General features: G+C 37.3%; 1 protein-coding gene across 4 annotated transcripts in view; it reads right to left on the bottom strand.

Annotated features, from left to right (window-relative positions):
• Positions 1-14,689, bottom strand: part of DYRK1A (dual specificity tyrosine phosphorylation regulated kinase 1A) — a 146,639-nt gene that overhangs the window by 101,958 nt on the left and 29,992 nt on the right. For all 4 annotated transcript variants that reach the window (XM_075073735.1, XM_032797133.2, XM_075073738.1 and 1 more), the window contains exon 2: positions 1,418-1,497. In XM_075073735.1, the coding sequence (XP_074929836.1) occupies positions 1,418-1,427 (10 nt within the window). In that variant the 5' untranslated portion in view covers positions 1,428-1,497. The remainder of the gene's footprint in view (positions 1-1,417; positions 1,498-14,689) is intronic.

The following is a 14,689-nucleotide window of genomic DNA, read 5'->3' as shown; positions in this document are numbered from 1 at the left end:
ACCAACTTCAGAATTAGCAGTTTTAAAATGTAACATACAGCAGCTCAGAATTGTCCAGTCCTCAACTTTTCAAACATCTATCATTCACAGCTCATCTCATGATGCAATCAAAATAACTTCACTCTGAATATAGGATGATCAACATACATAAAAATATGTAATTTATCCACTTTGATCTCTGTCCTAACAATATAGGTGGTTCTGAGATCAAGGAGTTAATACTTGATAAATTCTGTTGCACAGTAACAAAAACAAAAAAAAAATCCATGACACATTTCCTTATTAAACATGGCCGCAGATTTCAATCCACACACATAAGTATTTGAATTTCACCAAACATAATAACTATCCCATCTCCATGCTGTCACCATCAGCATAGTATGATCTCCCAAACATGCTTATTCACCAAAGTGCTTGTGGTAGCCTTAAAACAGGAGTGGATTCTCAGTACTGTTTTTGGATATCCTTATGAGAGCACTTAGACTAGGGTATACTACAAAATATTGCTGGCATAGTTATGCTGCTTAAAAATGTGAGAATGTAAAACTAATTGCAACCAAGCAGTTACACTCCTGCTCCAATCCAATCCAAGGAATCTACTTGCTTCATTTGTTCTTTTTCATTATGTATCCCATTTTATGGGATTTGAGGCTTGGCCATAGTAATGCCCTTCGGGTTGAAACAAAATATACAAAGTTTTGAGAGATCCACGCAGCCAAAAAAAAAAAAAAAAGGTAAGATGTCTAAAAAGGTTTTGAAATAATATTTTTTTTAAATCATACTGATTTTAGAACTTCCAATTTAAAAAAACACCACAAAAACAAGGCATCAGCTTGAAGAACGACTGTATATTGCAAACAGTTGAGGGCTACATCAACTCTTGTGAAACCCTTACAAAAACTAGGTCCAACGCTGAGAGTTAAAGATGAAGTAGTGTTAAATATTTCCTTGCTTAAAATAGTTTGTAAGATGCATACTTTTGTTTTGTTTTTTACATAGTGATCAAAAATAATATATTATTTTAACATTAAAATCTATATACAAATAATTATACAACTGGAAATCTGTAACCGAGAAAAGTATGAAAGGAGGAATATCAACAGAGACAAGGGGACTTAAGATAAAGCAATATGCTTTCCCAGCACTTTGACTGCCTGGCCATCTATTTAGAGAAAACTGGAAAAGAATCTACATTCAGGAAAACGGTTTTTCTACTGGACATTTCAAACAATTTCTAGACAGTAATCTCCAAAAGATCAAAGACACTTCAATGATTTCTACTCCTTTTGTAAATATGTTTTATGAAGGTTGTAATGATGCAGTTTTGGGGGATAGGAAAAAAATCCAAAGAAAGAATAGAACATCAGAGTAACAATATTGATCTTTCTTTCTACAGGAATTTCAAAACTAGGATCACCTGTATGCATCGTCTTCTTTCAAGTCTCATATCATCCTGTGGGGGTGGGTGGCAGGGGAGAGTCCAGCAGCAAAACAACACTGTAAAATGAAGAAAAACAGATTAGAACAAGAGGCAAAAATACAAGATGCAATTATCCTGATAATCCATTGCTAATAAAGGATCTAAGACTTTTCCGTCCCCAAAGATTTTAAAGTCTTTTTGCTGTGTGTGTACACAGCAGGGCCCTAGTCACTGGTCATGGCCTCTAGGTGCTAGTGCAGAACACATACAATTTCTTTGAAGTTGTGTATTTACATGGAAGGAAGAAGTGCCTAGCAGTTACTGTATAAAAGACTAGAAATCAGGAGACCTGGGTTCTATTCCCAACTGTAAGTGACAAATCAGACAGTGCCCAACTTCCAGACATGCTGCTTACCATCCATTTCCCACCTCTAATTCAGTACCCCTGAATAATCAGACCATTAGCTAATCTGTGCCTCAGTGGGAATACTTACTCTCCTTGGCAACACTCTTAGATATCTTTGGATGTTGTGTTATATAAGCCTACAATAATATTGTAAAACTAACAAATAATGTTGAAATTCTATATGACTTTACTGAATCACCACTACAGAAAGCTCACAGACACACTTAGGATAAGGAGGGATCTCTCTCATATAGTCCAGCTTTTCTGCTTGATCTTGCATGATAAATTATCTAATTCAGCATCATTTCTAAATATTAATATATTGTCAGAACCAAAGAATTTATGACTTCACAAAAAGATTAAGCAGAAAGAAAAGGTGAGCTGTTAGGAAGAAAGCTATTACTGCAACAAAAATAAAGAGCGGAAAGAACCAGAAACTTTTTTGTAAGAATGGCCGATTTTCAAAACATGCTCCAATACATGTGGCCTTTACTTACTATGCAACTTATGCAAAATATCAAAATACTTAAGAGCTTAGTATTTTAGATTACATTCTTTTGAATTACTAAACAAGTTAATTGTTTTGATATAAAAAATGTGTTATTCAGATTCAACGTAAGCAAGTTTACCTCTATTCTACACTGCATCGTCTGAGAATACCAAGTCAGTATTCAAGCACTTCCTCAGATACAAATTTTAAAAAAATAACTAATCATTCTTATTAAGAAAACTAAGCCTATTGAACTTTCTCTCATCATAACTTATGCCACTACCACTTGTTCAGTTTTCAAGCATGGAACACATTTTTAGTCTCTTTATAAACTCTCTTGGTGTATAAGTGGAAACATATTCATGCATTTCCTATATATAAAGTCCACTTTTCAACACTTCTTACAGCAAAAGTTTTGTGCAACTTAAAATCATTCAGAGGCATTCAACAAAATGGCAAATTCCGCTTACGGCTGCCCCCAAGTTCTTAAAGCAGAGAAAAAGTGGGCCAGTGAGAGGTATTGAAAAGTGTAGTGACTATGTGACAGCTGCATATTACAATAATGACAAAAGAGAAACTTGTGTTGTTCTGAAGGATAGAGCTGGGTGGCAAACTGGTACAAGTCTGACACTGAATAGTTTCTTTTCATAAAGATTAGTGAGGATGAGAGACACGCAAATGGACTTGTATGCAATGTTCACCACCATGGTACATGAAAATGAAAACACATCAATGGGCTCTAAACCACCAAAGAAATATTGAGGTCCTCATTGATAGCTGAGTGAAGATGCTTGCCCCATATAAAGTAACAATTATATAAAGCTAATGGGCACTTGTATGAATTAAAGGAAGAGAAAATATGATATACTGAATAATGGTACTCCATGATCTGAAGTATTGTGCCCAACTCTGAAAGCTACACTACAAGAAAGCATGGCCTTGTGGGTAATGGGACTGGGAAATCAAAAAAGTTTGAAGAATACTGATCAATCTCTCTTTATTTACTCTGTTCCATAATGCAAGAAAAAGTAATAACTTTATAAAATTACAACATCCAGTAAAATTTAGGAGTTCTCAATCTGCATCTTAGAGAACTGTTTTAAGTTTTATATAACTGATTCTGTCACAGTGGTGACCAGAGTATTCATATACAAGTAGTTATGTTTTCCATTAACTGCAAACTATTCCAGTACCTTTCTACAAGACAGAAAGAGTACATCTCTCTCTGAATCCTGCATGGCTGCATATCTTTTTGTGAGGTGTCTGGCAAAATTCAGTCATGATCAAATTTGAAAAAGACACCAGATAGGAAGAGTATCTCTCACACATTAAAATTCTAAAGCAATCCAGCAAGATTAGAGCAGACTGGAGCTGCAGGCAATAATGGGAGATTCACTAATAACAAATATAAAGTTCTAGGAAAAGGAAATCAACAGTTATAAAGTGGGTGGATGTAATCAAGCAGCCACAACAACTGCAGTCCAGCATATTTGTTTTAATATTGTCTCCTTAACAGTGTTCTAAACTTATTCAAGTTACCAAACACTAATATCAGAAAGGTATAGGATTATGATCAAGAGTACCAAAGAACAGTCTATGACATTCAATAACGCAAATTTAACCTCTGAAATTCAAAGCCATAGAGGGTCAAAATAAAATAAAAAAAATTGTGCTAGTTTTAAGAAGGGGAAAGATAGTTTTGTGACCAACAATAGGTATGTTTTTGCATAATTTAAAACAGAGGCACATGGACTAATGAATCAAAGCATACATTGATCACCACAAGAGTCAAGTAGGAATCTCCCTCATCACACTCTTTGTTAGGTCATTAAGAGAGTAAAACTAACTTTCTCCTCAAGAAATGTACCACTCACAGATTTCATGGACTAGTGTCTGATCAAGTATGACCTACTTTACTGAATTAGAAGGGAGAGGAACTGAAAATAGGAAATAAAGCTATCGTGGAAGAACAAAGAAACAAGGGATAGTTAGGAAAAACATAGGAAAGGGGTGGGGACAAAGGATTGAGCATGACACTACAAGCAAAAAGAGTTAATTTAAAAAGCTTCATTTGATTTGAAACCAAGACAAGAGTGGTCAACATAGATCAGATGCAAGTCTTCATCAACCCTCTAATACTAACACAGTTAAAAAACTTTCATTCAGGCTCTCTCATCTCCCAACTTAATTACAGTTGCTGCTTCCTCTGCAGAGCCTAGTGAATAATAGATTTTTTTTGTTTTGGTGACCAAAGTGAAAAAATCTGGGGAAAAAATCAGTTTGAAACGAACACTGCTTTTTTAAAATTTTGCTCACCAAGTGTAAGAAACAAAAAGTTTAGGAAGTGTTGAGCTGAAACTAAAAGTCAATTCAATATAAAAAGCCAATGCACAAATGTTGAAACTTTTCATTTCAACAATTCCCCAAAACAAATACTCAAGTTTTGGCTTTTCTGGGGGTTTGGTTTGGTTTGGTTTTTCGACCAAAACTATTGGCCAAATTCAACCTGAATTGGAATAGTTTCAATGTTACCCTCCGCCCCCAAATGCTTTTTTCAGCAAATTTACAATTCACCTAAAAAATGTCAACCACTTCTATTTTAATCTCCCCAACGCAAACTCTGCTCCTCTACAATCCATTCAAAATATAACTGACAGGTTCAACTTCCTTACCAGTCACTCTGCATCACTCTCTACTCTAAATCCCTCAACTACTCCCCTCTCCACCACAGTAAACTCAACTTGAGGCTCATTTTTCCTACAAAGTATTTACTCAATGTACTTACATACTGATGAACACAATTCATCCTAGGATATACTATAAGAGTAACAAATTCATTTGAGCATAAGCTTTCATGGGCTACAACCCACTTCTTATGCTCAAATAAATTTGTTAATCTCTGTATGGCTACACTTCAAATTTCAAAGCGCTGCCAAGTGTGAGTGTGGTCAGAGCGGCAGCGCTGGGAGAGAGCTCTCCCAGAGCTGCATGTAAACCACATCCTTTATGGGTGTAGCGTGCAGCGCTGATTACACTAACGCTTTACAGCGCTGTATCTTGCAGCGCTCAGGGGGGAGCTTTTCACACCCCTGAGCGCGAAACTTGCAGCGCTGTAAAGTGTGAGTGTAGCCAAGGAGTCTATGGTGCCACAAGGACTCGTGTTCTTTTTGCGGATACAGACTAACACGGCTACTACTCTGAAACCTATAAGAAGATTGTGGTCAACATCATGTTACCTAACTATTCTTCACAACAACATGAAAAAAATGGTAACGTTCTGTAATGTAGACCCACTATACTATCCCTCACACAGTCAGCCTTCATTTGCCTATTTGTCAGCATCTCTCACAATGATATCTTCCACATTGCTCCTTAACATCATTCATTTAAAAAAAAGGAAAAAAAAAAAAAAAAAAAAAAAAAAAAAAAAACACACACCCACCTCTCTCCTCCTTTGAAACCTTCCTCAGAATAAGTTTCTGCTGTGACCTGTATAAGAAATCAGCTAACCAACAACTGGTGGATTGTGCATGAGTCAGGATGATCAATTTTAAAGTTTTTTTAGAAGTAAAATGATTTGGCACCATTAAATTGTGCAATGCTATGATGTCACTTTAATTAGCCTTAGTCTTCATCCCTCCACACACTTTCTTTTTTGTATGTTAAATTCACATATTGCATTGTCTCTCAAATTAAACTGAGCTTCTGGGATAGGGACCATCTCTTACTACGTATGAGCAAAATGGCATACCCATCTTGACTGAGGCCTCTAGGCACCAATAGAATAATAATTTTAAAAGTCCACAGTTCATCATTTTAAATCTGGAGGCGTATGGAATAACTAAAACTTGATACTTTAGAATTTAAACTTGTGTTTTACTTTGACTGTTTAAAAATGAAATTTGGAGCAATTAGTGTTTAAAGTACTATGTTTTACTACTGGGTCGGACAAAAGACAGGAAGCAAGCAACTGAGTTCATGAACTATAATTAGCACCATAGAAAACATTTTCACCACAGCTTCACCGTTGCTGTATAACAAACAATCAAAGCATTCCTCAGAGAAAAAATTTAAATAAAAGTTTTAAAAGGATCAACTATCTTTGTCATATACAAAACTCTGCATGAGCAAACAGGGCTACATGGATTTTTTTATTATAATTTTTTTTTTTTTTTACACTGATTACAGATTAACTTTGTTTGCTCAGTACTGTTACACAAGACTCAACGGAAGCTTTCATAAATGATTGAAAGACTGTCTAGCTTAACAGCAGTCTCTGGAAGGACTTCTATTCTCCATAGAAAGACTATTTTGTAACTTCTAATAGCAATTCTCCTGAAGCATACAACAAATCCCTATATTCCTCCTTGCAGATATAGGGCACAGCAGTCAAAAATATGCAACATTTAAATCAATAGTCCTTGATACATGGATACCAAGAGGTCTAAGTTTAACATGTAAACCTGAACTTGAGAAGCATACCATTCTTAAAACCCCATTCCCTGGATGTCCCTAGCCTCTGACTGCCAGAAGCTGGGAGTGGACAACAGGGGGACGGATCACTCAATGATTGTCTGTTCCGTTTCATTCCCTCTGAAGTCAATGCCAAGAATACAGGATACTGGGCTTGATGGACTACTGGTCTGAGCCATGTGGCCATTCTTACGTTCTTGGAGTAGAATCATCCAAGACTACATAACAGCAAAATCAAGCCACCTAACAAAACATACAATTGACTAGATATTGGTGTAGAACCTAATAGAAAATCACTCTCTTCTGCTCCTTTATTCTATATCTGCAGCAGCCTATTCTTGGAGCTACACTGACAATGATGTTGGTTCATACAGTCATATTACAGGGAAACAAGTTGCCAGATTTAAAAAGATAATGTATGTAAATATATAGTATTTTAAATGGAAAACAAAAAGTAAGTAAAATGCCAAGGACTACAAATGTGTCAAAATTTCAATTGTAAGGACTCAATCTTGCAAGTTCTATCTACCCTTACTTTCTAGGGCAGGATCCTGAATACATACTGAGGCCATTCAAAATTATGGTTCTTACAAGCAACTGTAACTATCCTGAACATACATTTTTGGTATTACAGTATAAAATCTTAATTTTTCTTGTTCAACTCATACATAATAGACAGTAATACAAGATACATGTGTGAAAAGCGGCCAAGTTATAATTGTTTTGGGAGCCATTTGGTGAATGAATTTGATTCTCATGCATTTAAAAAAAGTACAGTTGTATATTTTACTGCTTTCAAGAGTGCCGGAGGCAATGGCATACGTTCTCATATATTTGTATGTGTAAATGAAACTAAAAAGAAAAAATAAAACCTCAGCCATAAGGATGCTTTAGCAGATTTTTACATTTAAACTTTGTATATTTTGTTTATAATAAGTTTCAAAAGTACTCATTGTTTCCATCCTTAAAGACCTAACAAGAGTAATACTCAACCAATATTTGATCACACAAATACAGTGTAACCTGTTTTATCTAATGTATAAAGCAAAATTTATCCAAATAAACAATACATAATGTAACGTATATAATGAATCAAACATTCAAATAAAAATACTACATACATTTTATATCAATGTGTAAATCAATATATACAACTCCAGTTTTACACAATCTGCTTGCTTGTATACCTGGTGCACAATACATTGACCATTTAGTAGAAAATAGCATACAGCTCACATTATTTGACTTTTCAGACAGCTTACTTCTAATCCAAATGTCTTCAAACAAGTCAAAAGGCACTTGTTTTTGAAGGCTAGGTGGGTTGGTATTGTGGAATAAGCACATTAGTTGGATGTTCCAACTAAAACAATCAGCAGTGGAAGACCTGAAGTGGATAGGTCACCTCTAGGTTTCAAAATTAACAATCCATGCAACTGAAATATTCTCTTTTTAGGTTCTTTTGTGCACTTTACAGTACTGTGCATGGGGTCATTTTAGTGTGAGTCTTTTGCAGAGCAATATTGGGATTAAAATAGGTGAATACAACTAGATTTCAAATTGGTTGCAGCCCTTTCAGATATCTACAGGCTTTGAGTGTTATCCAGTTCAAAACAGGTCTAATTCACCTTAAACTCGACTGCCTCATAGTTCAGGCTGCAAGTTTGTCATGGAAATCCTAGAAGTCGAAGATTCCATGACCTCTGCAGTGGCCGGTGCGGCGGGCCAGAGGGCCGCTGCACCTTCCCCTCATCCAGCAGTAGCAGGAGTTCTGGTGGGGCTATCAGTGCTGGGGCGTGGGAGGGGGTGAGGGCCCTGGGAGCGCTTAGCCGGGGGGGTGGGGGGGAAGAGAGAAGACACGACAACTCCCTGGAAACAGCAACATCCCTCAGCTCCTAGGGTGAGGCACAGCCTGGGGGCTCTGCGCACAGCCTGGGGGCTCCCATTGGCCACAGTTCCCAGCCAATGGGAACTGCAGAGCCAATGCTTGGCGAGGAGGCAACATGCAGAGCTGCCTGGCCACGCCTTTACCTAGCACCTGGGGGATGCTGACACTTCCAGGGAGGTGCAGAGCCAGCTAGGGAGCCTGCCAGCCCTGCCAATCCCCTCCAGCTCCCCCAACACCAGCACGGGTCCTGGGCCACCCTCCCTCCCCAAGCACCTGCAAGGGGTTCCAGGTCACCCTCCCCGAACACCCGCGGCACCCCCAGGCCACCTCTCTTCCCCAGATTTAGTCAGAAGTATACACTACAAGTCATGGACAAGTCATGGGCCATGAATTTTTGTTTACAGTCCACAACCTGTCCATGACTTTTACTAAAAATACCTAACTCATAGTTCACCCATAACACAAGCTTTCAATTTAGTTTTTATTTTGTACATTCAAAGCAAATTTTTATATACATTTCTGAGTGAAAAACTTTGTAAATTTATCAATGAGCACCAACAGATAAAACTTGCAAAACTGTTATAAAAATTTACCAGATCTAACACTAAGTCTACTTCACCATTACCACCACTCTGATAGTGAGAAAACTAAAATTTTAACTCACTGTTCCAAAAGATATTACTTGCCCTCAGTGAATAAATTTTGTATGACTAGTTTTACATAAATCACTTCTGTATTTTAAATTGGACTTTAACTTGAGCTGCAGTTCTGATAATGACAGAAAGTGTAGTCAGCCTCTACTGTGCAACACAAACATATCTTTCTTATCCAAGTTCAACCCAGGCAAAGAGAGGACTAATATGATGTGTAGCTATCATAGCAGAAGCTAGAAAGACGCCATCCATGACTGTTTATTAACTCAGGTGATGCTATTCTGAATGGTTTAAAAAGTCTGTTCTGTAGCCACATATTATCCCTCATTTCATATAAAAATGTAGTAATATTTTGAAAATAAATCCCACATTGTCCAGTTAATATGATTCTAACTAGAATTAGCTTTCACTACTTAGTCCCTTGTTATTTTCACCTCAGATACAGGAAACAATACAAAAACTGTGTAAGGACTAGCAAGCATTGTTTCTGATAGCTAATCAAAAGACAGAATAAATTTCTAACTAGGGCTCTAGTTCTATAGATTATTAATAACTATCTCAAGAAGAAAATGAAATCTTTATTGGTAATCTAGTGATTCCAGAAATATGGAATTCCACCAGACTTTTTTATGCTCCTATACTGACAACATATAACTATGTTAAGTTGGCTATAGTGATTGGTTGACAAGACAATGCACAATAAAACTGGGGACTGTGGAGTTTTATGTTGTTAAACAAAAGCAACAGTCAGGTTTATAAATATGGCATTAAAATTCTAGTTACAACAGCAAGTCATGCTGCTTTGTTTACATTCCCATCCCCATGCAATGGAAGCGAAGAGATGCTTCAGCAGCAGTTGCCCATCCCCCAGCTGTAGCAGCTGAAATATTCAAAACTACTGTTTGACTGTCATTGAAACCTTAAACTAACATGCCTGTCTTAGCAACGTTTAATGAGCTTACTGAATATTACAATGACTATAAAGAGTTATGTTTATGTGATAACTGTAAACAATTCCCTCTCAAATTCACATTGGAAACAAGTTATAATTATGTTTATGAAATCTGGATATTTTGCTGTAGGAGTTATTTCTTTGTGGTAGTAAATGAATATATTCTAAGCTATTTAAGTACTGGAAGTTGCTCAAACTGCTTTATAAATGATCTGGAGAAAGGGGTAAAAAGTGAGGGGGCAAAGTCTGCGGATGATACTAAACTGCTCAAGATAGTTAAAACCAAAGCAGACCGTGAAGAACTTCAAAAAGATCTCACAAAACTAAGTGACTGGGTAACAAAATGGTAAATGAAATTTAATGTGGATAAACATGAAGTAATGCACATTGGGGAAAATAACCCCAACTATACATACAATACGATGGGGGCTAATTTAGCTACAATTAATCAGGAAAAAGATCTTGGAGTCATCATGGATAGTTCTCTGAAGACGTCGAAGCAGTGTGCAGCGGCAGTCAAAAAAGTACACAGGATATTAGGAATCATTAAAAAGGAGATAGAGAATAAGACGGAGAAGATCTTATTGTCCTTATATAAATCCATGGTATGCCTACATCTCGAATACGGTGTACAGATGTGATCTCCTCACCTCAAAAAAGATATACTGGCATTAGAAAAGGTTCAGAAAAGGGCAACTAAAATGATTAGGGATTTCGAACGGGTCCTATATGAGAAGAGATTAAAGAGGCTAAGACTTTTCAGCTTGGCAAAGAGGAGACTAAGAGGGGATATCATAGAGGTATATAAAATCAGGAGTGAAGTGGGGAAAGTGAACAAGGAAAAGTTATTTACTTAATCCCATAATATAAGAACTAGGGGCCACCAAATGAAATTAATGGGCAGTAGGTTTAAAACAAACAAAAGGAAGTTCTTCTTCACATAGCACACAGTCAACTTGTGTAACTCCTTGCCTGAGGAGGTTGTGAAGGCTAGGACTATAACAGCGTTTAAAGGAGAACTGGATAAATTCATGGAGGTTAAGTCCGTTAATGGCTATTAGCCAGGATCGGTAAGGAAATGGTGTCCCTAGCCTCTGTTTGTCAGAGGGTGGTGATGGACGGCAGGAGAGAGAGATCACTCGATCAATACCTGTTAGGTTCACTCCCTCTGGGGCCCCTGGCATTGGCCACTGTCAGTAGACAGGATACTTGTGCTGGATGGACCTTTGGTCTGAGCGAGTATGGCCATTCTTATGTCATTTATTGAAAAAACAGTTCTGGACTGGTCTTTTTCTTGTTAACGTGTACTTCCTACAGGATTTCTTTAGAAGATAGTATTTGATATATAAGTTTGGGTGTAATTGTACTAACAGAGTACATTTAGTTTCTGTGTTGCATCTATTAAAATGTATATTGTGATAGCACACAAGTAATCTTGCATTACCACAGAGAACATTTAAGAGAATACTGTAAATCAGTTCATCTCATTCTAGGTAGAGCTCCACATATTGTGCGATTCTACAGCTGTGCTGTGAAGTTTGCTGAAGAATCCATCTCTTGCTGTAGATTTGATCTCCAGAACTGAAGATTTCATATAGTTTGGAATGGTCAGTTTTTCTAAGAAATGAAAAATGATTTAAGTGATATAAAAAAATCCCTATGTAACAAGATGCACAGCTGTCATCATATCATGTGTCTAAAAAAATAGTAAGACTTTTTCCCCATTCCATCACTGACCCAAAGCATCTTCCCTGAGTTTTGTTTTAAAAGAACTTCTTGACCTTAAATGGAGTAATGGGCAAGTTTCATATGAATGCCTCCAACTATCAGTGAAGCCTGTGATGAGTAAGAAGACCACCAGAGTGATTGTATTCGAGGTATCACACAGAAAATGTGTCATGAAGTGGAGTTTGACACTGATTGTCTTCATTTGTTTGACAGGAACCAACAAACCCTCTATTACAAGAGATGACTGTCTGAGCAACAAGATACATCAACAGGAGAGAGGGAATCTATTGATGAAAGGCATTTCCCAGGTCTTACAGCAGCATCTGAAGAGTCATAATCAGTACATTACCTTGGAAAGGAGAGAGGAGACGCTGTCTTTCTTCCCATGAATCTCCATGATATCTTTATGAAATGGGAAGCAACAAAGGGTTTTTTCCCCCCAGCACTGAAAGAGGTTTTTCTTAGAGGTCTTCTGATAAAAGGGAAAAAAGTCTTCTGATAAAGGGAAAAAGGACTTGGGAAAAAGTCAGGACTTTGGACAGTGCTTTCTCTTGAGGAAGTCTTTAATCACAAACATCCTGGGGCTCTTGGATTAAGGGATACACTTCCCTCATACAGAAAAGATAATGCAGCGTGGTAGATGTAGGGGCACAAATATAGTTGTCACGTGGTGTGCTAATAAAAAAAATTATGTATGAATACAAATCAACTATGCATTTTAACTGGATCAAGTAAGTGCTAGGATCCATTTACAGAAACAAAATTTACTTATAACGTAGATGGGGCTCTTAATTTCTATGAGGTGGGGAGGAGTGATCACTATTTAAAGTCAAGGAAGAAGAACTTCCTTCCTTCAGAGACTACATATATTATTACTACAGCACTTACACGTCCTGTCAGCCTGGGGAGATGAAGATGAGAAACTAATCCTGGGACTTCTAGTAGGTCCCCTATCGCCATGTCCAGTCTAGAAAAATAGGTCATGTTAAAAAGCTAGCATGCTTTCAAAACACTGGTGTAGACAGAGTTTAACACCTTTAAAAACATGGTAACTGGTAATGGGCAACTCTAGGCTCCACCACAACCAGGTATCTCATTAGCTAGCATTTTTAAACATGCTTTTCCTAGTTTGAATATGGACTACAAACTAATTAAAATGTTCAAATTAAAAAAGTTTAATTCAGTGACTAACAGGATATTTGATCTCTATTGTTTTAATAAATTGTTTACATTTTTAAAACAGTCTGATCACTAAAGACTACAAATGCATTTTCTTCATCATGTAAATCTAGTATTCTGGAACTTTACAGCTGGCAGATTCTAGGTCAGGGAGTCTCAAACATTCCATAATGTGGATAACTTTACTTACAACTTATGAGCAAGCAATTTCCCTATGCAATTAGAGCAAATACTTACAGGGAGAAGTAATACACCTCTACCCCGATATAATGCTATTCTCAAGAGCCAAAAAATCCTACCACGTTATAGGTGAAACCACGTTATATTGAACTTGCTTTGATCTGCCGGAGCGCGCAGCCGCCCACCGCAGCGCTGCTTTACCACGTTATATCCGAATTCATGTTATATCGGTTCGCAATATATCGGGAAAGAGGTGTATTAGAAAAGCATCCATCAAATTCTAACTAACTGTCTTTAATAAGGTGTTTTATCCTTTTAGGGGAAAAAAGAGCTGACCGTGAAGCCTGCGGATGCCTGTATAAGCAGAAAGAAGTAAAGAGGAGTGAACACCAAGTGACTGGACAGTTTATCATTAGACCATCACCAAAGTGCTTCACGAAACAGTTTTAACTCCATTCTAGATAGCAATCATAAGCTATCCTTAATTGTACTTCAAAAAATACAGACTATATATAGCAATTATTGCTGTATCATAGCTTTGTGTGTACAAAAATGAAAACAAATCTAATATGACATACAACAGTACCACCAAAAGGAACTACCCATCACAATAAAGTCTGAATCTTCACTATTCAACTTATCCCTTCAGGAGAAGCTTGAGAGAGGTCTTAATATATGTCCTAAAGGTCAAACTCAGGCTTAGTCTGAGCTGGGTCAGGGAGAGACACAGAGACTGAATTCCAGAATAGAAGGGTCACTGCTCTGGACACACTATAGCAGTTGTAAAATATACTATATATGGAGCATCAACTCCAGCATCTTAATAGTTCTCAAATGAGAGCTTAGAAAAGAAAAAAGTCTAAAGTTTTTAAGACACATCAAATGCAAAGCATGTCTGCAGTCCAAGCAAAAACTATCTCCTTTTAGCCATATCTGTGTGCCTGTACTTAAAACACACACACCAAAACTATTCTTTAATTAGGGCCCTATCAAATACTCAGTCTATTTTGGTCAATTTCACAGCCATAGGATTTTAAAAATCATAAGTTTCATGATTTTCAGCTAGTTAAATCTGAAATTTCATGGTGTTGTAATTATAGGGGTCCTTACCCAAAAAGGAGTTTTGGGGAGGTGCAACGTTACAGTAGGGGGGTTATGATACTCCTAACCTTACTTCTGTACAGCTGCTGGCAGGTCCTGCCTTCAGAGGTGGGTGCCTGCCTGGCAAACAACCACCGCCCTCCAGCCGCCTAGCTCTGAAGGCAGCCCAGACGTAAGGGTGGCAATACTGTGATTCCCCCTAAAATAGCCTTGCAAGCCTCC

The sequence above is a fragment of the Chelonoidis abingdonii genome, chromosome 1 (assembly GCF_003597395.2).
Source record: "Chelonoidis abingdonii isolate Lonesome George chromosome 1, CheloAbing_2.0, whole genome shotgun sequence".
Taxonomy (NCBI): domain Eukaryota; kingdom Metazoa; phylum Chordata; order Testudines; family Testudinidae; genus Chelonoidis; species Chelonoidis abingdonii.
Note: the sequence above shows the minus strand (reverse complement) of the source record. Positions and strands in the feature narration are given on the sequence as shown.